The sequence below is a fragment of the Lycorma delicatula genome, chromosome 1, assembly GCF_047948215.1.
Source record: "Lycorma delicatula isolate Av1 chromosome 1, ASM4794821v1, whole genome shotgun sequence".
Lineage (NCBI taxonomy): Eukaryota > Metazoa > Arthropoda > Insecta > Hemiptera > Fulgoridae > Lycorma > Lycorma delicatula.
The window spans coordinates 323,000,323-323,027,341 of record NC_134455.1 but is presented as its reverse complement, the minus strand read 5'-3'; the positions used below and the strand labels follow the sequence as shown (position 1 = coordinate 323,027,341).

At 31.5% G+C, this 27,019-nt stretch overlaps 1 protein-coding gene across 2 annotated transcripts in view; it reads left to right on the top strand.

Annotated features, from left to right (window-relative positions):
- The window catches only part of Sac1 (phosphatidylinositol-3-phosphatase SAC1), a 108,890-nt gene that overhangs the window by 60,097 nt on the left and 21,774 nt on the right, over positions 1-27,019 (top strand). For both annotated transcript variants that reach the window (XM_075382017.1, XM_075382016.1), the window contains exons 6-9: positions 1,186-1,373; positions 6,417-6,572; positions 15,667-15,746; positions 25,509-25,746. In XM_075382017.1, the coding sequence (XP_075238132.1) occupies positions 1,186-1,373; positions 6,417-6,572; positions 15,667-15,746; positions 25,509-25,746 (662 nt within the window). The remainder of the gene's footprint in view (positions 1-1,185; positions 1,374-6,416; positions 6,573-15,666; positions 15,747-25,508; positions 25,747-27,019) is intronic.

Here is a 27,019-nt window from a genome sequence, read left to right as displayed (position 1 = left end):
TAGTGCTATATGTTTATTAAATACAAAAAATACCATTAGTTGAATATTTAATTGTATATTACCTACATTTCTGAATCCACTTTGTACTTATACTTAAGAGCAGCATATATATAAGTTATTTATTACTACTTGCATAAAAAATTATAAATACAGTATTTATAATTTATTATACTGTATTTATAATTTACTGTATTTATACAGTATAAATACTGTATTTATACTGTATGTATAAATACAGTATTTATTTATAATAAATTATAAATACTGTATTTATAATTTTTAATATTTTATCTTAATATAAATAAAACAAACTTTTGGTTTATAATATTGTTCTTTAGTACTTTGCAATAAACTTAAGAAATATCTGAAATTCAAATTGGTAGCCATTAAATTGATTGTGAGACATTACACCCAATTCTTTTGTTATAACATGTTATATAAACATAAGAGTATAACATTTTCCAATTTTTTCCCCACCTAATGTCAACCACAGATATATTTTGTATCATACTATTAAACTATTTAAGTTTCTAATTAATGCATCTCTGTTAAGTGCTAGTTAAATTAAAATACTATTAATTATTATTTCATTATTTAATGAACTGAGTCATTTATGATTATAATTATCCTCCACTTATCTAGTTGTTGTATGTTATGTTATGTCGTGAAACTGAGTTGTTTTATGTTTGTGGTTAAAATATTGGCTTGTTTCAAAACACTTTTTTGCACTTCCCTGGAAATGCTATTTCTTTTTGATAATTTTTGTGTTTAATAAACTATGAAATATTGGAATTTCATAAAAGTGATTCGTGTAACTAGTAAATTTTAACAACATTTAATAAATTTTGCCAATTCCATTTTAAGTAAGTAATAAATATTCCCATTTAGTTCAGATTATTGCTGAAAATATAAAAATGTACTTTCAGGTACAGCTCTAGAAAAAAATGCAATAATTACTGTGGCTCATACCATATGAAAATAAATTATTAAACTATATTTTACCATTCTAGTATCAGTTCCTGATGTAAAAGTGTCACATTATCATCATGTAATTTCATCATCATACTTACACTGAAATCATGGATCATATACCTTCATTGATCATTCCTTCTAACATTTTGTATAGAGTAATGTGTGAATGAGTTATTTTACAATTTTTCTGTTATTCCTTAATATAAAAAACAGTTGTGTCTATTAATCAGTGCAGCTTAAATGGTAAACCATTTACTTTTTCACTAATATCCAGAAGATCTTGTAACAGAGCTGGCACTCGTTTGTTTACTAGAGGTGTTGATCAGAATGGGTATGTTGCTAATTTTGTGGAAACGGAACAAATTGTTGAATCATCTGGTGATAAAAGTTCTTTTGTGCAGGTAATATAATATATTAAATTTTATGTTCAAAATTTTTGCTCTGTTAATTATGGTTTGATTCATTGATTCAAGAAAATAAGTGTTTGTGCCATGACTTATGAAAGATTTTAAATATATTTATATTTTTTTTTTTTTTGTATTTGCATCCCAAAGAATAAAATTTTATAATGTGAATAATAATTCACATAGCTCATTTAGTCCTTGTTCTAAAAATAAGCTGTAATTCTGATTGTAGATTATCTGATATACCTGCAAATAATCCTTGTTTAAATCTTTTAGAGCTATCAGATTTTAACCTCAAAATTAAGTATCCTCTGAGGTCATTATCAATTTCCCTTATCTTTTCCCTTACTCCAACATTTTATCAGGTAATTTTTCTCTACATTTGTTTCCACTATTTATTCCTATCTCTGTCTTCTCTCCCTTACTACAGTCTCCCATCTGGACCTCTGATGTTATATTTTGGCTTTATTTTTCCAAATTGGTCTTCTTTACCAGTAATTTTTTTTTTCTACGAGGGTTATTTTTTTTCAAGGTCCAATCGGTCGCAAAATAAAAACCCGCGCAAAAATTCGATGAACCTTTGTGCATATGTGTTGTTCAGCATCTCCTTCTGCGTCTGTTCAGCGTATGGCCTTCAATCATGCCGCTCACTTCATTTAGTTCTGAACACGCAGCTAGCAGGTAAACATGTATACAACAATAGCATCTCCCGCCAAGTGTGAAGTGCGTGCGGTAATTTGATTTCTTCAGGCTGAGGGGTGTAATGCGGCTGAAATTCATTGACAAATAAGTACTGTGTACAGTGAAACTTCAATGAGTGACAGCAAAGTGCGACAATGGTGCAGGAACTTTAAAGCAGGATGTGCAGATGTTCATGATGTAGGCGGTCAGGGAAGGAAGCAAGTGTCAACCGATGATCTCATTGAGCGAGTGGATGAGGCAATTCGAGAAAATTGTCGGTTCACAATTTCTGTATTGAGTTATTAGTTTCCTGAAATTTCAAGGTCAGCTCTCTACACCATTGTGAGTGAGAGAATTCAGTACCGCAAACTGTATGCGAGATGGGTTCCCAAGATGCTGTCCGACCATCACAAAACAATGAGAATGGACGCCTCTCTAACGTTTCTCCAGCGCTACCACTATGAAGGAGAACATTTTTTGAACAAAATTGTCACAGGGGACGAGACATGGGTCCATTTCGAAACTGAAGAAACAAAAGAACAATCCAAACAGTGGATGCATTCTCATTCTCCCAGTAAACCAAAGAAGTTCAAGCGAACCTTCTCCAACAGAAAGTGTACGACTACTGTGTTCTGGGACCGGAATGGAGTTCTCTTGGTGGAATTCATGGAACGTGACATGACCATCACTGCAGCCTCACACTGCGTGACTCATCAACGTCTATGAAGGGCAATTCAGAATAAGTGGAGAGGAATGTTGTCATCAGGCATTGTCTTTCTCCATGACAATGCTTGGCCGCACACTGCAGCTGTAACAAAGAAGCTCCTGCAGCGTTTTCGTTGGGAAGTGTTTGATCAACCACCATATAGCCCAGACTTGGCTCCATCCAATTTTCACCGCTTTGCTCACATGAAACGCTGGCTAGGAGGACAACATTTTGGCACAGACATCAAGCTGCAGACCAGTGTAGAAACATGGCTGAAAACACATGCGGCTCCGTTCTATGACAAGGGTATTGGAAAGTTGGTACCACGCTACAACAGATGTCAAAATCGGAGTGGCGACTATGTAGAGAAATAGCGTAACTATGTAAGTAAGTACTTGCTACAAATAAAAACTTTTTATTTTCACTGTGGTTTTAATTTCATGACCGATCAGATCTTGAAAAAAAATAACCTCATATATATCTTCAAACAGTGTTTTTTATTAGTTTGCATTTTTTGTTAATAATATTTCTAAAGACTATATCATTTCTTGTCTAAATCATTTGTATTTTTTAACTTTATCCACAATTTTAATTATTTCATATAACGCTGGATGAAATAATAGTTTGTAGAATGTTATGGATAAAATTTCCTTTTTTATTTCAATTATTTACTTTTGTACGATCATCTACCCACTTTCTTCATTGTTTGCCTTTGAATGCATTTCTGCATTTGTTTGTATGGTAGCTTCCAGATTATAACTTTTCATCATTCTCTTTTAATTTACCTCTTTTTCCATCCTTTTCTTTAGTATTTTAAACTCCATCTGATATTTCATCATAATTAAATTATGATCACTATTCATATATGCCCCTTGGTAAATTCTGCAACCCATAATTTGGTTTAAAAATCTGTCCTGTTATGTAACTTATCTGGTAACCTTTCCCATGCTTGACCCATCACTGCTTTATTTTTTGAAAAGGGAGTTAACATTTTGTAATTAATATTTTATGCAAAATTCTGAACCTTCTTCATGTTTTAACATCTCTGCATACATCTTCCATGTTTCATATTCTTTCATGTTTTTGACCTTTGTTATCAAGCAAATGTTTTTGGTCTTGTTTTGCTTGCTATCAAGCAAAGTTTCTTCTTCTATGGAGTTGAAGTCCTATGATTATCAGATTTTCATCTTTTACAAATTTGATTAGCTTATATATATTTCTTTTTACCTTTTTTGTCTCTTATATTTTTTTATTAACTTAAATATTGGCACTAACTAATTTTATAAGAATTTCTCAGACAGATTCCAATTTTGAATGATAGAGATGATAAGAGAGATGTCAATAAACTGATTTCCATCCTCATCATCCTCCACTGAAGAGGATGACATATGTAAGTGCACAATCATTGTAGCTTTGAATCTATTTTTAACTGAAATATCTCTCTTACATATATTTATATTTCTTTTACTTGATTTTATGTTATATTATACAATAATTTTAAATTTTTTTAATGAATTCATTACTACTCAGTTTACATTCCCATCAGTTTGGTTTCTCATATTAAATTTTCTAACATACCTTGTTTGTTTAAACCACTAACATTCTATACTCTCACTTGATACTTAATTCAAATATCATTATTATTAACCTTATATTTTTTTGTATTTATAATCCATGATAAAGGAAAAATTTAGACATCTAGTGAAATCTGTTATTTATCTTTAAAAGTGCTTTGATTATATGCAGTTTACCACTTTTGACACAGAATAAGTTGTAAAAATATTAATTTGGTAACATTAATTATGCGGTAGTTTTTACTATGCATAAGATTCTTTATCTTTGGGTGCTATCATTAAAAAGGTTTATAAAGAAACATTATGGTTTTTTTTAATAAAAGACTTCCTATCAGAAGTGTTAGAAATCACTGAAAGTGACCCCTGCTTTCCAGTCTCCTGTATTAAGACTATAATTAAAAATATAGTACCTGCAAAGTTTAGATAGGTGACTCATCTATGAAACATACTGTGATGCAATCATCAGATGTGCTTTTACCAAGTGTGGAATTATACTTATTTTTCTAGTCATAATGGAGAAAGGTAAGTGTAGGTTACCAAAAATAGATTAAAAGATATTAGTATATTTGTATTATTTATTAATTAAATGGAGATTAGTGCATTATTTTTAGAAATTTAGTACTGTTTAAAAGACGGACTTAAACCAGTTTTGCAATAAATTAAGTGACTTCCAAACATTTCATGCAAATCTCCCTGGTAGAGTAGTAGCGTCTCTGCTTTTCATCCAGAGGTCCTGTTTTCGAATCCCAGTTGGTCAAGACATTTTTCATACACTACAAATTTCCATTTTCACATTCCCATGTACAAACTTCTTCCAAAGATTCTTTGGTGAATTATTTTTCAGTAAAAATTCCTAGTTACTTAACCTGCTTACTTAAAAGGTTTTTAAGTATTCATTGATCTGATTAAAAATAGATTCTGTTTCATTGTCTGAAAATTTTTTTAATTATTAGCAGAATAATTTTATTATAATAAACTCAATAATAGAAATAATGGAATTGAATAAAAATATTTATAATTATGCCAGTTTCAAGTTTTCATTTACTTTTTTTTAGAAAGACAGTTTCATTAGACAAAAAGAGCAAGTAGTGGCATCAACTGTTTTGGTTACGGTTATTTATCATTTGTATTAAACAATGTACCTACTTAATTTTTACTGTAAATTTCATTTCAGTAACAGTACTTGTTTAACTAGACAGTAAAATGATAGATTAAATGCTGCATGAATCCAGCCTTACCAAAAGTAAAGGCTGTATTAACAATCGCAAAGTAATAATTGTTATGTGTATTTTATCAAGTACATTTGCTTGTCTTTTGATGCTAAATATAACAGAGTTGTGTTTTCTAAATGGTAATTTGTATATTATAATTTGCTTCCTCTGTTTGCATTATAAACAATTTATTTACTCTTTCTATAAATTTCCAGTGGTGGGAGATATCTGTAATGTGCAAGATGTCACACAACAGTTATGAGCAAGCATATATTCAGAAAAAATAGGTTTTTTGTTTTTGAGTATCTGTTTAATTTTGGGAGGAAAAGCAGTTTTTCTTGCTGCATGTATTTAAGTTTTTCAGCACAAAGTCATTGATCAGTAATGTGGTGGGACTGCTCTACCTAGGACTTGTCAGGATTGGAATTTGATGCAAAGAACTCTTAAAGCTCTCTTCTGTGTTTCTTTAACTTCTGTTGACTCTTTCTTTAACTTCTGTTGACTCTTTCTAGCTCTTTTTCTTATCTTTGGCTCATTCTCACCTTTATTTTGAATTCTTTAATTGTAGGGCAGATCTCAATTAATCCTGGTTGACGATGGTAGGGGACCTTATTGAGTATTATAGTAGGGGGGAAGCTGATTGTAGGCCTTTCCAAGGTCTTAATTCCTGTCCAGTGACTGGATAATGAGACTGACAAGTATCTATTGGGTAAAGTCAGACTTCCTAAGATACAGAATAATAGCTATGATAATACTAAGTGTAGTGTGAGGATTTTACATAGTTACTTTTTTTTTATCATTGTACTTAATTACTAGTGAAAGATGATTTTCATTATTTTATTAAAAAAAAAAAAACATTTTTTCTCAGATTCGAGGTTCTATTCCACTTTTTTGGCAGCAACAACCAAATTTAAAATATAAACCAAGGCCAGCATTAATGCAAAGTGAAAATCATGTTGAAGCATTTGCTAAACATTTTGATACACAAGTAATAGATTATGGTCGACAAATTGTTGTAAATCTTGTAAGTATTAATGAAATAGTTTAAGAAATTTATTAGTTAGATTTTTTAAAGTGTCTATTTAAATTATTTTTTTAAGATTAAAATATTTAAATGTTATTTTAATAAACATGTAAATTTATCCTTTTATTACTTCTATTTTATAAAACAGAATGCATACATTTTGATTTTAAATAAAATGGAAACAGAACAGTTTGAGAATTTTATAAAAATCATTTAGTGCAGTGTGAATAAAGTACTTCCACCTTTATTCTTCTAATGACCATATATTTCTCTTATTGTAGTGAATGAGAATTACAACTAAGTTCCTCATGTGTGTATATCAATACAGATTATTTTTTATAAAATACTGTTATTATTTCGCTATTAAAATTACCTGCAGTTTATTTACTGAATCTGTCTAAATGTTACTTTGTGTACAGAAATGTCCATATTTTCACCTATGTCATATCAATTTAATGTTATTTACGATGTCTGTTGCAACTGACATTAGCCATCTTATCAAACTACAAGGGTTGTCTGAAAAGTTTTGAGCCCCAACATGAAGATGGCAGCACTTGTCAACAAAAGTTAGGGAATGTATTCGCACATGTGTTGAAAGGTACTCACAAAAATTTCAGCCATTTTGGACGCTCAGTTGTTGTTTGAGTAAGTTATGGTGAGTGTTTTTGGGAAAATGTAAAAATTTGAATATTGTGCTGTGATTAAATACTTGTATTTGAAAGGCAATACGCTTACGCAAATAAAAACCAAGTTTGACGCTGTTTATGAGGACTTTGCCCCATCATATGCCACCATGAAAAGATGGACAACTGAACTTAAGCATGGTCATATCAGCTTGGTTGATGATGAGCGTTCAGGACGGCCAAAAACTGCAACCACCACAGATATCATTGAAAAAATTCACCAAATGGTACTGAATGACTGACAAATTAAGGTTAGAGAAATAGCAGAGGCTACGGGCATATCGAAAGAACATGTTTGTCATATATAAACTGAAGAATTGGATATGCGTAAGTTATCCACGCATTCTTTCTTTCTTTTTCCTGTTTAGCCTCCAGTAATTACCTTTCAGATAATACTTCAGAGGATGAATGGGGATGATATGTGTAAGTGTAAATGAAGTGTAGTCTTGTACAGTCTCAGTTCTACTATTCCTGTCATGTGTGATTAATTGAAACCCAGCTACGAAAGAACACCGGTATCCACGATCTAGTATTCAAATCTGTGTAAAAATAACTTACTTTACTAGGACTTGAACGCTGGAACTCTCGACTTCCAAATCAGCTGATTTGGGAAGACGCATTCACCACTAGACCAACGCAGTGGGTATCCACGGATTGGGTGCCACGTTTGCTCACTTTGGACCAAAAAAAACATTCAAATGAATATTTCCAAGGCCTTGCTGGAGCAGTTTAAGCAAAGCAAGTTAAATTTTTTGTAGACTGTAGACGAAACATGAATCTACCACTACATTCCTTAGATGAAACAACAGTCAAAATAGTAGACTGCAAAGAGTGAATGTGCTCCAAAAAAGGCAAAGACGGTTCCATCGGCTGGGATGGTGATGAGGACTGTTTTTTGGGATAGTAATGGAATTTTGTTTATTGATTATCTTCAAAAAGGTAAAACAATAATGGGACAGTATTATGCATCATTACTTGACAAGCTGAAGGCAGAAATTGCAAAAATACATCTACATTTGAAGAAGAAAGTGCTTTTCAATCAGGACAATGAACCTGCTCGCACTTCGATAGTTGCCATGGTTAAAATTAACAAATTGCACTTTGAATTGGTTGACTACTCACTGTATTCACCAGATCTGGCCCCAAGCGATGTTTTATTGTTTCCTAACATTAATGTTTCACTTGGAGGAAAGAGATTTTCATTGGATAAGGAGGTTATCACATACGTAAACGCCTATTTTGTGGAGAAAGATGCCAGCTACTACTTGGAAGGTTGAAGAGGTTAGAACATTGTTGGGAAAAGTGTATCGACTTGAAAGGAGACTGTTGAAAAATAAAACTATATTTGACAGAAAAGTACGTCTTGCTCAAAACGTTTCAGACAACCTAGGTATATAATTTCTCTTCATTTAACAATAAATGGTGTTAACCATATTGTCACTTGCAACAGAAGGTTGTAAACAGTCTGATACCAGTATGGTACAGTTTCAAGTATGAAGACATTAATAAGAAAAATTAACTTTGGACTTGGCACATTATCAAGCAATATACAAAACATGAAAAGATTTAATTATATAACAAAATGTACAAATGAACTGAGATTATATTTATACACCTTAATATTACAGGAATAACCTTTATATTTAAGAATGAGCTTTGAACGAAAGAAAGGAATGAACAATAAAAGACAAAGTTGTTTAAAAAATCCAACAATAGATGTCGGCAGTAGATTTCATGAACATTGGATTGTGAGAGGTGTTTCCTGGCAAACATGAAACACTAGTGTTGCACCTCTTCCTTTTTTTCTGGGAGTATATTGAAAAAATTAGTCCCTACAGGAAAGATTATAATTTACAAAAACTTGTGATGCCTGACTTGATGAATCACACTTGGATGGAATATTATTTAGATGTTTGCTGTGCAAAAATAAATCTTCTACTGTAAATTGAATTACTGCATTTACTGAAATATTTACAAATATTTGGTTATTATAGTGAAATTATTATATATATTTATAAATGATAAGTCAATGATACTTTAGTATAAGTAAATCAGCAAGTAGATAAGAATAAAATACTGGATGTCAATAAACTAATTAATGAAGACTCAGTTAGTAATGGCAGAAAAAAATAAATAGTGCTATAGTTTTTTTTAAATTCAAATTAATAAAGAAATTAATTGACTAATATTAAAAAAACTTAACAGGAATTAAAAAAGCATTAAAAATAAAAATGCGCAGTAAAAAAGCATTTAACAAGTGGATATATGATTCTTCAATATAAACAAGATAAAAAAATATTTTTGGTTAAAAATTTAGTATTTTTAAAATGAAATAGAAGTTTCATTTGAAAGTACAGTAGGGTCTCCCTTAACCGAGCCTCTCTTAACTGAAATGACCGCTATAGTGTGTTGTGTTATTAACTTGTATATTCTATGTCATGCTTATTGTTATAATGGCAAGTTGTAGCAAAGATATTACTAATACAAAACATAAACGGGTGGTAGTGCCAATGAACAAAAAATTAGAAGCAAATAAAAAATTAAATGCTGGATAATTGATTGATAAATTTGCTTATGAGTTTGGAGGCGGAGAATCAACCGTTGGCGATTGGAAATGGAACAAAAAAGAAATTTAAGAATACTGTTCAAAAGTACCTGAAAAGTTTTTAAATAAATGATTTTTTCTGAAGAAGCCTGACCAGAATGCTGTAGATGTTAATGTTAATGTTTCCTTGTGGTTCAGGGAACAGAGAACCTTTGGGATACCAAAGTAATCTGGCCCTATTTTGCAAGAAAAGGCTATTCAACTTAACAAAAAATTGAACGGTCCAGTTACTTTCTGCTAGTAAAGGCTGGATGGAGAAATTTAGAAACCATCACAGCATAAGACAATTACCATATCAGAGGAAAACTTATCTGTCAATACTGACAACGCTACTAATTTTTTAACAAAAAATTTTCTGCTCTTGTTCAATCAGATTTTCTAAACTAGCATCAAAGGAAGAAGCTTCTGCACTCGACTTTAAAATTAGTAAAGCGTGAATAACTGTTCATGTCTGCATGTGGTGATGACAAATTACCTCTTCTGGTGATAGGCAAAGCTGCTAAACCTAGGGCATTATGAGATTTAAAATTAGATTCATCATCTGATAATTATGGTAACCAAAAATCGGTATAGATGAGTGAGAATTGGTTTAACTACAGTTTCGTCTCGCATGTGAAAAATTAGAAATTACCAGAAAAATCAGTTCTGTTGTTGGACAATGCATCCTGCCATCCACCTGAAGATGTTCTAATTTCAGGGAACATTAAGACAATTTTTTTTCATCAAATGTGACACACATCTGTCAACCTATGAATTAGGATGTCATAGCTGCAATAAAAAAAAACATTATAAATGAAAGATGCAAAAGTGATTAGTGACTATTGATTCTATAATAATAAATTATAATATTGTTACGATCATTTTTAATTCATGGCATATTCTGCTTCCAATTTGATATTTATATTATTTTTTGCCCAAATTCAAGAATGAAACTTGGTCTCTGTTAACTGCAGATTCTGTTATCCAAGCCGGCAACACCCCCAATTACCTCAGTTAAGAGAGGCCTATGGTATTACCAAAACCATATCAACATTAAAAATAAACGAAGAAGTAAATTTATTAAAATTTTATGTTTATCTCTTACTACCTAAGGTATGAAATTCTTTACCAGCTTTTTTTATTATTAGAAAAAAAATTTAGTCTTGATATATTATTTTTTTACCTTGATTTGATCTTTAAATAAATGTTGATTTTCCTACACCTTTCTTTATTTTCATATAAATTTCCTTGCATGAGTTTCATTAAATTAGCTGTACATTTTATTATCAAGGTTATTTTTCATTGTTTAATTTGTTGTTTAACAAATCAAACGTACATCAGACATAATAGTGTAATTTTCAACACAATTTTTTTTGTTTTTAAAATAAATAGTTTTGTTTGAAACTGCTGAAAGTACTTCTGGGATTTAAATTTTTTTCAGCTCATCAAACCTTTTCTAACATTATCTTCCCCTGTAAGTTGTATTCTAAAAATTTCACGTCAGCCTCATTTTATTATTGTTGGAAAAATCAAGGAAAATTGTGTTTATATGAACTTTTTCATTATTTTAATTAGAGAAACATACCTGCAGAGTTTAACAGGAATACTATTATATTAAGTTTCCTGGTTTTTATTAGAATCTTGAGAAAGAAATATTTAAAATATTTTTTTTTTAAATTTGTGAATAAATAACATGAATTTTAACACATATTATTTTCAGTAAGTAAAAATAAACATTAAAATAATTGAATAATAATTATTAAAAAAAAAACAGAATTAAAAAATTAATATGAAAAATTACATTAATAACTTTTATGTCAAAATGATTTATTATTGGAATAGTGATTTACAATTGAAGGTACATATGTTCAAGGTAATTGTCTGATACTGTCACTATCACCATTCAGCATGTTGTGTGTAGAATACAGCATGATGTATTCTTATCTTGAACATCTTATGAGGTCTTTAAATAAAATAATGAGCCTAGTTTTTTTTTTGGCAATCAAAGTGGCAATGCCTTAACGTTACTAGTAAGCATATGGTTATATGAACAGCTGATTTATGTTAGGTATTTTAATATTTTTAGTCAATATTTTTAGTCTATTGTTGCCACATGAGATGTAAATAAACTTCTCATGAAACGAGTTTTTGTTGTGTATTACAAAAATGGGTGACACTAATTATGGGCAATGTGCAATCAAGTTTCATGTTAAACTCTGTGAGAATGCTACTGAAATTTTTTCAAAATTGCAAAGCACATATGGAGATGACACTCTGCAGACCATTAACGTCAAAAAGTGATGACAATGTTAGCGAATCAGATACTTGGTACATTATGACCACCGATTAACTTTCAGAATGATTGCAGAACAATTGAATTTTAACCATACCACAGTCCATCAAATTTTGACAAATGAATTGGGCATGAAAAAAGTTTGTGCAAAATTGGTCCCAAAAACCCTCACTGTTGAACAGAAAAATAACAGGGTGGAAGAGTGCCGCAATCTTCTAGGGTTAATTGAAACTGATCCTGATTTTCTAAAAAAATGTTATTATTGGTGATGAATCTTGGACATTTCAGCACGACTTAGAAACAAAATACCAGAGCAAGGAGTGGCACACGTCAGACTCACCATGTCCCAAAAAAGCAAAAATGAGCAAATCAAAAATCAAAACCATGCTAATTTGTTTATTTGATAGTAATGGCATTGTCCATAAGAAGTTTTTGCCTACAGGACAGACTATAAATAATATGTTTACAGAGAAATTCTTGAAAGACTGCGTAAAAGAGTTGCTTGCATGAGACCAGCCATCAAAGACAACTGGATGCTGCATTATGACAATGCACCTTGTCACACTGCATTCTCAATTAATGAGTTTTTGGCAAAGAAGAATATTCCTGTAGTTCTCACAACCTTATTCACCTGACATGATCCCTGCAATGTTTTCCTGTTCCCGACTAAAAAAACACCTCAAAGGATACCATTTTGGAACAGTAGAAAACAAAAAAAAAGGTAGCCAACCATCTGAAGCTATAGGATATTCCAGTTTCTGAGTTCCAACATTGCTATAAAAAGTGGGAAAACTATTTGAAGTGTTGTGTGGCTTCCCAAGGGAACTATTTCAAAGTTGATAGAGTCCATGTATAATTGGATTGTAAATAATAGGTTTTTCTGAACCAGTCTCATTTTATGCACAGATCCCGTATAGCATCAGAACTATTCTTAATATTTGTTGCTATTTCTATGATGAGATTTCTTAATTTTCTTTGGCACCAATATATGGAAAATAATCCAGTGACTTCATCTAACCTCAAAATAGTCTTATGGCATGAAATCAGGAGATTGTGGTGGGCATTTTAGTGGTTGGTTTTGACCAATCCATCGGGTACTACATTACTAGAGAGGTGGTCTGGTGCACAATCATACGTAAACCCTATCTCTAGCTTTAATTAGATGACATTTCTAAATTCAACCAGATTCATTAGAAAAAATGATAGTACTATACTCCTGAAAGCCTTGGTAGTAAGCAAAAATTACTTGCAAGATTTTCATCAAGAAAACCAAACCAAAACACAAAAAAAAGCATATTGAAAATGAGTTTTAGCAGGCTTATGTGTTTTCCTCTGTTCAAGTGTGGGTGTTGTGAAAATTGACAATCCATATTGTATGAAGCATGAATCATCAGCAATCAGATTGTGACTAAAGATACTGGGATTGTATGCGCATTTTCTAATTAATAAACAGAATTTTGTTTATTTATTATTATCTGGTTGTGATGTGTCTTGTAAATGGATTATGTAATAAATACAGTATTGCACTTATAATGTTTAACATACACTTGGTTATGAAACATTTAAATGATTGACAAGCTTCTTCCTGTTACTTTTAGAAGAGGTTATTTTTTGTAGTATCCAAGTTTTTCCATTTTTTACACACCATTATTGACCAGCATCTACTAGTTTCAGTTTCATACCTTTTTTCTGACCCAGCTGCAAATGTTTTACAATTTGGCTATTTGTCATATCTTTCTGTTTGGATATTTCTGACTGGATATTTGTCATAATATTCTTGAACAACGGTCGTGTTAGTATTCTTTTCTTAACCACAAATTAACAGCATTATGTTACTTAACAGATTAAATTATTTCTTAAATTTCTTGAAACTTACAATTTACTTCAGCCAGAACATGTAACTACCTCTGGAGAAGGGGACGCATTGCTTCCTCCAAAACAACTAGGGCTCCGGTAGGTGTATTCCTGCTAGCCCAATAGGCGCTAACACCAAAAGAACTTCAGCAGACAGACTGAAGGGGAATCATACTGGGAGTACAAGGCTTATAAAGCTTAGTCTTCCACGATCAGCCCCGGTAAATAATTTTTAGATTAGTTCTACCTGAAATGTCTGAAATAGTATCAACACACTATTATTAAAATGGAAGAGTAGTATATCACAATAGGATGTTGTAGGTAGTAAGAAGCTAGTCATTCGTCCAGCAGTTCATCCCAACCCTGCATATTAATTGAGCTCTCTAAACTTTATAAAGTTCAACACTCATTTGTATGAACTATAAAGTAAATTTTAATTTTCAGAATATCCTACACAATATATTGTGCATACCATAAATAATTTATGATTATATTTGAAGAGATTGTTCTGAGATCACAGTTTGATAGATTACTAAAAGATTTAACTGAGTAAGACAGTAGGGATTGATTATACACCATTACAATTATTGTCATGATTAGAAGCTGGATTGAATAGACTTTGTAGACTTTCTAGGGCTCAGAAGTACTCACAATTTAGAAAAAGATTAATTGTTACTGTACCAAAGAAAGCAAGAGGAGATAAGTGTAAGAATTACTACATTATAAGTGAAATGTTTCACTAAGATGTAAGATGTGTGGTAAAAGAAATGATAAACAAATACAAGGCAGACTTTCCTACATAGCATGTAGTGATCTGGAGAAGGCATTGGCAGTATAGGATGGAATAAATATTAAAATTATTAAAAAAAATTAGACTAAAATAAAATAAATTGGTGTGAAAGAAGACATACAATCTGTATAAGACTCTGGTAGCAGTTCATAATACATTAAAAGTGGGAGAAATTTACTGTTTTATGCCATAAATTTTCAAATTGATGAAGTAATGCTGTCATCAAAAGCAGATTGGCACAATCCGAGAAAGCTTTCATGTAAAACAGATGCCTGGTAGTATCAAATGCTCTACCAAGAAACAGAAAAAAAATTCTTGAAAATATTTATGTAAAATGTAGCACTTTGTAGTAGTAAAACATCAACAATAGATAAAGCAGAAAAAAAAGAATAAAAGGCTTTAAAATGTGGAGTTACAGAAAAATGTTGAAATGTAGGGATGTGTAGCAGGTGAAAAGTCTAGAAGAAGTCAAAGTTGTAATTTATAAAAAATAAAATGGAGTATCTTTAGGTTGAGGTTAGACTACCAAAAATAGAAATTAATGAAGAGTAGAATCAAACTAAACAAATGAATGAGATTAAAAAATATATACAGTTTAAAATTAAAATAGTACTTTGCTAAATGCAGTAGAATGAGATTAAATAAAAAATTTTTAGCAAACTATACACAGCAAATTGCTGTGTATAGTTTCTGTCAGGAATATTCACAAAAAAATTCTTTGTCAGATTACTATTATACCTTTTAATAGAGCTGATAGATCAATACATCTAGAGTTTCTATATAGTTTGGCAGTTTCAGGCTGCCAAACTTCATAATTATTGATTTTTTTATTGTTACTAATAAAAAGTGAAATGTGGATAAAGTATTTAATTTAGTTATTTTACTTTTAGGTTGATCATAGAGGATCAGAAGGTGAACTTGAAGAAGCTTATAAAGATATGGTGAACAGGGTTAATAATAATAATGTAAGGTAAGCAGCTAGATTGTTTCAGTATTTACTTTTCTTTTTTTTAACCTCCAGGTCTGCAGTTATGCATTTTTTTCCACAGAGGATGAGATGAATGTTTTATAGCGTGTGTGAGAAATGCTATGTCTGACCGGGATTCAAACCCAGGACCTTTGAGTGAAAGGCCGAGATGCTACAACTCACGCCATGGAGGCCGGCAAAGTAGTTAAAGTATTTACTTTAACTGAGTATTTGAATGTATTCATTTACTGAAACCATTAAAATTTACTTAATTTAGATAAACCTCTTTACTAGGATAAACCTCTTTACCCCAAGGCACTTCATCATGAAGGCTATCAAATAATTAATCAAAATCTAGTTCAACATGTCTATTTCAATATTTGTTATGAGTTGCAAAAATTTCCAAGGCAACACAAGAACAATGTAAACAACGGTTTTTTTTTATAATAACAAAAAATTCACTGAAATACTACTGGCAAGTCTGAATCCAGTAAATAAATAAATTTTCTTGACATTACCATCTCAAATAACAATGAATACATTTCCAAAATGTATAGAAAACTACAATTGACTTCTTACATTATCTTTCAAAATATCTCAAATCAGCAATCTTATATAAGTATCTGTTTTTAGAACCGTGGTTTACAGGCTATTCAAACACCAGATCATGTAGAAGAATTTAACATTATAAAATACCTACCAGATACAAATGTATATATTAACATATTCATACTTATACTTACTGTAAAGAAAATAACCCAGTGATAAAAAGAAATACAGATAAATATCATATAATACATATAATCAGATCCAAAAAAAGTAGTTTGCAAATTAAAATAATCTGAATATATTGCAGCTTTCAAAACAACAATTAAAACAAAACAAATCATTATAAATAGAGAACAATCATCAAACCCAGTGTGTTTAGAATATATAAACTGGATGTTTCTACTTTTAAATTGGTTAAATGGTACAAATATTCAAATAAAAATAGAATTAACAATCAAAATCTCTCCCTAGCAACATAGTCAACATTTGCCAACTGTCTCATGCACACAGATTACAAATAATTCACAAACATCAACAAAAATCTCGATATTCTAACCTATAAAAAAAAATCACATCTTAATACACTTGAACATTAAGAAATACATAAATGCACAATAACATCCTGATCTCCATAGGGGAAGACACCCGCCTTGTGACGATCCCGGTTGCACCACACCATCCTCTCTGTTCCTGCCCTGATGGAATTAACTGGAGATCATTTTTTAGGGCCTCTAAACTTTATAATACAGCACAGTCATTAGTTTGACCGCTGTCAGGATGCCACTGATGCAAATGCCTCGGCAGACATTTCCATCAGTGTATTTACACAACCTACCCTTTGTATGGCCTCTGTAATATACCCTTTGTATACCCTTGTAAAGGCCTTTGTATGGCCTCTTCCAACCACGACCATCTATCATAACTTACAACCATCAACTATCAAATTAACAATTCACAGAAGACTGATTCCCACGCCTTTCTCTAACACAGTTTCACACAAAAACTCTTCCTACATCTAACTTCAATTAGACTGTGCCCTCATATCATTACTTGATTGAATCTTTAAACACCAAAAATACTATCCTCATAACAAAAAATAAAAAATAAATAAAATCAAGTGTTGATTGCAATGGCAATTTTGCCCTGCAATTCAGTTTACTCAAAGTCCTCTTGATTTACTTAAAAATCAAGAAACAGATTCACAAATTTAATAAACTTCTAATGAAAATATACCCAACTTCTCTCTGCTCTGGTCCACTTTTAGGAGCAAGGTCGACACTGCAGCTCCATCACAGAGTTCTTCACACATCCATTCTCATTCTAATTGTGAATATCTCAGCTAACCAGGGCTCAAAGCCGAAACGCCTATCTTGGCAAAGTAAGCGCACCCAGGCAGGCCTCTACTAATCCAGGTTGCTATTCTATCTAGACATTTGTAACAATATCAGACCGCTATAGCCATCCTTCACAGAGCTAAGAATCTAAGAAGAAGCCAGAAATTATGTTCCATTTCCTTTTGGTTTTCCAATTAACTGCAGATCAAAATCAGAATTGATCCTCACAAGCTCTCTTGCTACTTTGGTTTGTTCAGCTTCATACCTGGGCAGACATATAAGACATGGCACACATCATCAGTGGTCATACATTCCAAATACAAGCCTGAATTAATCAAACCAAATCTGGCCAACATTTCTCAAAAAGTGCAGTGTCCAGAAAGAAACTGTGTAATATACCAATTGGGGAAAATCCACCTAACTCTCTGCATACTTCTCATATCAGGAAAAATACCATGCAGAATGAATATTTTCATTATGCTCTTATAAGCCTTTTAACGCTCTTGCCAGTTATTGGAAAGGTATTGTATCTTTGTATTACTGATAGATTGAATTCTAGAAAGTTGTTTATGGATAATCAGTGTGGTTTTCACCCAGGCAGGGGCACAGAGGATGCTATTCTTGAGATTATGAACATTGTTTCTTCTAGTGAGTCTTGAGTATGTCTTGCATATCTTTTTGGATATACAGGGGTTCTTAATAATTTGTGATGGTTCTTTGCCCTGTTTCAGCTGAAGAGTGATTGTGCATAGAATAAGCTGACTGTGTTATGTAGTTATTTCAGCAATCGAGACATTGTTCTTCGAAATGGCATCTCAGAAGTAGGAAAAATGCTATGCAAAGGTTGTCCAGCGGGTATTGATTTAGGACCCATGCTCTGGGTTGTTGAATTCAATTCCTTGATGTGGTTGAGGTTATCCAGTGAGTACCACATCATCACATATGTGAATGATGGGTTTTTGCTGGGTAAAGGAGATTCAAAGAATGAGACTGAATTCAGGGCAGCCTAGGCTTGCAAGATACTCCAGTTGTGGAGTTCACAACATAAGATTGTGTTTACCCCAGAGAAAGCAATGATGATGTTGCTCAAGGGTAGACTAGCTGTTATACGACAACCTCATGTATCAATGGCGGATCATCAAATTAGGTATGTCCCGCTGCAGAAATATCTAGATGTTATCCTTGATGAGAATCTTCGATTCAAGAACCACTTTTCAATATGTTGCCAAAAAGGCTTGTTCTCCTTTCTTTGGTGATCGCAGAGCAGTTTACTCTGATTGGGAGCTTAATTTCAGAACCATGCTGTTCTGTACAAGGGTGTATGCTAAGTTATAATGATGTATGCTGCAACTGTCTGGACTCATCGAATGAGGTACAGGCATTATAGGAATGTTGTTGAAAGCCCGCATCTTTTATTGTTATGTGTTTGTTGCCTACAGCACTGTCTCTCAAGAAGCTTGTTATTTCTGGTATTAAGCCCATTGATATCCTCCATACTTTTTCTCATCTATTTTTATATTCAGTGTTCCATCTACTTTACTTCTACTACATTTCATTACTTTCGTTTTGTTCTTGTTTATTTTCATGTGGTAATTCTTGCATAAGACTTATCCATGCCATTTATTGTTTCTTCTAAATCTTTTTTACTCTCGGCTAGAATTACTATATCATCAGCAAATCGTAGCATCTATCTTTTCAGCTTGCACTGTTACTCTGGATCTAAATTGTTCTTTAACCACTTCAACTGCTAGTTCTATGAAAAATTAAAAAGTAATGGGGATAGAGAACATCCTTGTCTGACTCCCTGTTTTATTATTGCTTCTTTCTTATGCTCTGATTATTACTGTTGCAGTTTGTTCGTGTAAATGTTAGCAGTTTTCATTTTTTATTCTCTTTTTATTCTTTTGTTATTCTTTAATCTTCCTTCTACTATTAATCTCAGCGCTAATTATTTCTCTTGTCCCTATAGTTTTTCTGAAACCAAATTGGTCTTCTCCTAACAATTCTTCCATTTTCCTCTGTATTCTTCTGTACAGAATTCTAAAGTTTTAAAAAGTTTAGAATTATCTAAAGTTTTAAAAACTTTAGACTTAACTTAAAACTTTTGATAGGAGCTAATTGTTCTGTATTCTTCATTTATCTGCTCCTGCTTTATATTCCACCCACCTAACAACCTTTTCTTGCGAGTTATAAATCAATGTACCATTTTTATCTAACGCATTTTTAGATTTTAACTTATGTACCACAAAATTGTCCTTAACTTTCCTGTATGCTCAGTCTATTTTACCAATGATCATTTCTCTTTCCACTTCTGAACACTTTTCTTTAATCCACCCTTCTTTTGCTAATTTGCACTTCTTGTTTATAATATTTCATAACTGTTGATAGTTCCTTTTACCTTCTTCATCACTAACATTCTTATACTTTCTATGCTCATGCATCATTCAAAATATCTTCTGTTATCCAAGATTTTCTACTAGTTCTCTTGCTGATTAAGTTCACTATGCTGATTTAAGAATTTCTTTTTTTAGCATTCTCCCATTCTTCCATATTTTCTACCTTATCCTTTTTACTCTTGCGATATCCTCCTCAAAAATCTTCTTTACCTCCTTTTCCTCTAGCTTCTCTAAATTCCACTGATTCATCTGACACCTTTTTTTATAGGTTTTTAAACCCTAATCTACATTTTATTATCACTAAATAATGGTCACTATCAATGTCTGCTCTTGGATATGCTTTGCAGTTGATGAGTTGATTTCTAAATATTTTCTTAACTACAATATAATCTATCTGATACCTTGCAGTATCGTCCAGCTTTTTCCATGTGTATATTCTTCTATTATGATTTTTAAATTGGGTGTTGACAGTTATTTAATTATACTACGTGTAAAACTCAATAAGTTGGCCTCCTCTTTCATTTCTTTTGCCAGTCGGTGTTCACCCACAATATTGCCTTCCTTGCCTTTTCCGATGCTTGCATTTCAACCTCTATTATTAAGTTTTCATCCCCTTTTATGTGTTTTAATTACTTTGTCAATTTCTTGATATATACACCCTACCTCATCTTCATCATGGGCACTTGTAGGCTTGTAGACGATAACAATTATCGACTTAGGTTTGGATTTAATCCTGGTTACAATGATTCTATCTCTACACTTTTTGAGATACTCACTCTCTGTCCTATCTTCTTGTTCATTACGAAATCTACTCCTGCCTGCCCTTTATTTGATGCTGAGTTAATTATTATATAATCACCTGACCAAAAGTTGTTTTCCTCTTCCCACCGAACCTTGGTAATTCCCACTGCATCTAAATTTAACCTCCTTCCCATTTCCCTTTTTAAATTTTCTAACCTACCAGCCTTTTTTAAACTTCTAACATTCCATGCTCTGACTCATAGAATGTTATTTTTTAGTTTTATGATAACCCCTTTCTTAGTACTTCCCACCTGGAGATCTGAATGTGGGACTAGTTTACCTCCAGAAAATTTTACCAAGGAAGGCACCTCTATATTTGCTATATGAAAATTCAGAGAGCTACATTTTCTTGGAAAAAATACAGCTCTAATTTTCCATCACTTACAGCTGCGCAGTATTCAGAAGACTGGTGATGTTGATTTGGCTGTTTAAGTCTTCCTGACCTATGCCCTTAACAACTACTGAAAGAGCTGCTGCCCTCTTTCAGGAATCATTCTTTAGTCTGGCTCTCAAACAGATATCACTCTGATACGGTTGCACCTTCGGTCCAGCTATACTGATAAATGAGCACTCCAATCTCCTCACCATTGGTAAGGTGTCATGATTCATAGAGGAATACCATAAAGGTCTTTAATGTGGTGATTTCCTGCAGCCTTCCATATCCTATGATGTTGAACTTTTGGTTTCATCTGCCTTTAGGATGGTTTTCCATTCCAAGGGCAAGAGGGTAGGACACCCTCTTGCCTGATAGAAGGCAAGACGCCTTCTATCGCTCCTTCACCCTCTATACAGGCTGCTGGCATTTTTAGAAGGGGATCTCCTTATCCTGGGAGGTGCTCAATCACAGCTTATATTAGCCGCTTACGCATACTACCATAAGCAGTATGTGTAATGGTTGTCCCCTCTCTATCATGGAGAGGTGAAAGTCCAGAATTTCCCTTCCTCGAAATAGGACCACAAGGAATTTCCTGATTTCTCTGGTACTTTGGAGAGGGACATATTAGAAGAGTTCCTTTAGAGAAGAGGTTCCTTTAGAGAGGTACTTTAGATAGAACATATAAATTTATTTATTTGTATGTAACTAAATCATATGAATATAAAATAATAATTAAAAAATAAAAAGTCTGACTACTAATTGTACACATCAACCTGGAATAATTATGAAAAATGAACTTAGTCTTATCTAAGTGGAAGCCATTAAAGTCACCATCTCATGTAGCCTACACAGGTATGCGACTACAACATAAAATGGGTAATTAATATTAATTTCACATCACTAACTAATAATAATGTATCCTGAAAAATGCCTGTTGAAAACAAAGAAAAACTTGTAACTATTTTTTATTGTTTTTCATAATTATTCTAGATAGATATGTACAATTACTAGTTGGGTTTTTTGTTTTTAATAATTATTCTATTTAGTATTTTTTACTTCCATATATTTACAATTCAATATATTAATCATTTAGATATGATTCTGGTATAAATATTTTTTTACGTTTTGTTAGTACGTTGTGCTACTTAAATAGAAATTTGAGTGATAATGTGCATGTGTGTAGCGCATGTACTCCTGCTTCCTTTTGCTGAAAAAATTTTTCACTTTTATATAGAAAACTATGAATTTTTTGAAAAAACACTACAGGCAGTGTTTTTTTATGGGATATCAACATTAAAATTTGAAATAATGCAGGTTATCCTAACCACAATGCATTCCTGCGTCCTTTTGCTGAGAAAAGTTTTCACTTTTATCTTGAGAATGAGAATTTTTTTAAAAAATCACAATAGGCAAAAGGTGTTTGTTTTTTATCATTTTATCGAGTACCATCATTCAAATTGAAAAATGTATCTTTTTAATTTTGTCCCTCCCCCAGTGTAGTGCCCCCCCTTTGTGGTTAAGATAATTAAAAATAGCCTGTGTTACTTCCAGACCAAAGACCTGTTACTGGCCAAAAGTTGGTTGTAATTGGTTGCATCTGTGAAGACTCATTGGCACATGTTGGTGCAGGGCTGAAAGCCCATGTACTATCATCTTACATATACTGGCCTCTCTTACAAGCAAACTAAAAAATATTGTCACTTTCTATATGTCTTGTGGTATGATAATATATAAAAAACAGATTTTTCATAAACTTGCTGTAGCGTATGTAATTGTTGAGTTTTATTCTAAATTATATATTAATGTTTTGATCTAGGCCTACTTCCTATTGTATAGCAACTAATAATAGTAGAATCAATCATTCATGTCTAATGTGCTATTTATGAATTGTTGTAAACACAACACACAATTATAAGAATTTCATTTACTTATTTTTAATGTATTCTAATCATTGCACTGTTAAGATTCATATGTTACATATCACTTGTAATTATGTTCTAAAAGTGGTTGTTACAGAAACATTTATTGCAATGTATATTTTACTTAATGCAGTGAATAGCTGTTAATGGTTTATTTCTACTGTTTGTAGTGTTGTTTTAATTTAAGGCTTTGTCATAAATTCAGCCATGTAAAGTTTTAATATTTCAATACAGTTATTTTCTTTAATACCCAAATTTGGAGGAAAATGTACATTAGTTCAAGCAAGTAGTCAAGCAAGGGAAATTGTATTCAATATTTACAATGTCTTTTTACAAAACAATGCCGGAACCGGAATTGTGAGAAAACTGAAGTGCTGAATACAGTTGTTTAAGTGACAAAAGTGTCAAAACGAACAGTCCAAAGAAGTATAGCAGAAGGGAAATAAAATGATAGTGAAAAGCCATTCGTGTTCATTTTGCCGAGAAAACTTGTAAATCGCCCCAGTGTTGTCCAATTTAGATTCGTTTGACATGGATGCTTTGAGGCTTTAATAAATAAATTTTATGTACCAAAAAATGCATTCTTACTATGAAGTGTTATGCAAAAAAGCTTGCGAAAGTGAATTAATTTCAAAGGGAGTGAAAGATCTTTAAGGAGAATTTTATGTAAAATGGGATTTAGATGGAAAAAACAGAAGACAACCAGAAAATATTGTAGTGAAAATATTGTAGTATTTACATTAAAATGCAAAGAATGAAATTTCTATAACAAATTTCCCTGTTTTGTGAAAAAGGAAGACCGATGGTATACACAGATGAAACCTACATTCACAGTAGTCATGCAACACCAAAATTGTGGTTACACACAACAAATTTTCATGAGGGACTGAAAACACCAGTATCCAAAGGCTCACTGTTAATAATAATTGTTTATGCCAGCTGTAATAAAGGATTCATTAATAATGCTTTACTTGTGTATGAGTCAAATAAAAAGGAGATTATCACAAATTGATGGATTCTGAAAAGTACACAGAATGGTTACAGGAGAAGTGTAAACAACTTACAGGAGAAGTATTCCCAACTTGCCACCCTGGATGATCATTGTACTAGATAATGTATCATGTCACAATGTTCTGCTACAAAAACAGCTAAATTCTAACTCTTTAAAAAGCAATATGATAAAATGGTTAGCCAAACAATGAATTAACTGTTATTCTGCTATGACGAAGACTGAATTATATGATATAAAATTACACAAAGAAAAATCAAAGAGATTTCTAATAAATGACATTTTTGAAAATTATGATCCCACAGTTCTACGGTTGCCACCTCATTAACCTTAAATGCCATTAAAATGATTTGGAATCAAGAGCAAGTAGCTTAAAGAAATGAGTAGAGCAATGTCTGCAAGCATGTTATCAATCTTGAAAAGAAATGTACATCAATCTTCAATGTACATTGAAGATGAACTTTATTTATGTGATGTGCTCATCGACAATTTTGTGATAAATGTGAATTCAGTATCGAACACAATCTCTTTAGAATCTTCTGACAACAGTGACTTTGGAATTTGCTACAGCAATAAAGTGAATAGAAAAAAGTAATTATTTTATTATTACTATGTGTAACTAGTTTAATTAAATAGCAGCATCATATGTATTTTTGGTTATAAATATCATCTACATTTAACTGACAATGTTTTCAGTCAACCTAGTACCACGCCAAATGTTTGCTGAATGCTTGTACTTTTTTGTGCCAACTTATGTGCCGATACTTATGCCACTCCTATGTACATAGTTCAGTAAAAATTATATAAATACACCAAAAATATAAATGGAACATTTGATAAATTTTTCATGTTATTAATTTTTTTTTTCCAGTTACTGAAACATAAATTCAGTTCCATAAAATTAACGTAAATTAAATGTACTATACTGTATAATTTCAAATTTTATTAAAATTCCAAGTTTCCAAAATTTAGGAAAAAATGTTATAACCATTAGATGGATTATCAAACACATTCTTGAAAATTGATTATTTTGTTATGATCCTTAAATTAGTATTAAAGTAAAGTAAAAGTTAACACAGTTTTTGTACAGTAGTTTTGTTTTACATATTGATAGGTTCCTTGGTGGTTAAGTTATTATTTTAATACTGGATGATTGCATAGCTACATGTTTATACTAAGATATCTTTGACCAACTATATTTAATTATAGCTTTAGAATAATTGTTGTTAGATCATACTTTTGATCTTGATTGGTAGTTTATTGCAAGCCTATATGCTGACTTTTGTTAGTAACATATAGTTTTGCATATATATCTTTAATTAATATATGATTTTTTTGTTTGAAATTGTTGATGAAAAATTATAAAATTTGATGATTGCAGATATGAATCGTTTGACTTCCATGCAGAATGTCGCAAAATGCGGTGGGATCGTTTGAAAATACTTATTGATAGGTTAGCCCATGAACAGGATGAATTTTCTCATTTCCTTCTATTACGAGATGGAACTTTGGCATCACTTCAAGATGGTGTTTTCCGAACTAATTGCATAGACTGTCTTGATAGAACTAATGTTGTACAAAGTATGTTAGCTAGACGCAGTCTCAACAATGTCTTGCAGGTTGTTATTTACATAATATTAGTTGATGGATTTTGTTTTTTTTAATTTTATTATTTGTTACTTACTGTCTTGTTGAATTTAGGAATATGAAAATTTTCTTTTAGTTTGAAAGTTATACCTAAGACTGATCTGTACTGCCTATACTTTTCTTTATTTAGTATATTACTAGTTCTTTCTTTTTGTAGTAAGTATAGTGGGATTTTAGTATTTTTTTTTTTTTTTATAATTTTAAACCAAAGAAATTAATTAAAATTAGTAATACTATAAATATGAATAATACACTACAAGGTTAGAGTTCAGCTGTGATAGAGAGCAGACTTATTTATGGTGTTAGAAGTGTGTATTACTAATTATGGTTCTGCTTATATAACTCACATGAAATGTCATCTTGTTATTGTTTGAATATTCATGAATATTAAACAATTTTAAATCTTTCCTTCGTTTTCATTTTTATTTACTTATGTAATTATAATTTTTTTTGTCATTTCTGTTCATTCTTTCAAATCTGTGTTCTATTAAATATTGTTAGTCTTGCTGTAATTTAAAGAATGGGAGATTTTTGCAGAAATTAAAAAAAAATTGAGAAAGCTCTCCAAATAATGTAAAAAGTGACATTATTTGTCAAAAAATCATATCTCATCAGACATACTAACAATTTTGATCTCTCTCTTCTAATAACCTTATAATGAGGATCTATCCTCATTTACTTCTTCCAGCACTTGTTCATTACTTTTTCTCTCCATCCAACTTGTTTTGTAATTTTTCTCCATACCCACATTTCCATGGAGGAAAGTGACACAAACAAGTTAGACGGATACAGAATAGTAGATCAGAAAATGAAAGTTTTAATAATACAATCAATCAATTCCGTTAGAGAAGTGGATAAAGAATCTCCTTTCTTTTCAAACTAGAATTAAGAAAAAGTAATATAAAACTGAGGTGAGGTTACCATCCAAAATTTTAATGACAGTTTTGACAATAGAAATTCTACCAACAGTTAATAAAATCCATGGTTGCACATGGATTTTAACAAGAAAATTTTAATGATTTGATTTTCCACTGCTACAAATGATATCTTAGAATTAGATATCAAGGTAATCCACCATATGTAAATAAAATAGTTTCTGCTGTAGAGACAAGAATGTTTAAAACACATTGATGTGAAATATCATTTTTTGAGACAAAACATTGAAGAGAAAATATCACTTTATTATACGTCAGCTGAAAAGCAAATTGTAGATACCATAACAAAAGCACTTCACAACAAAAATTT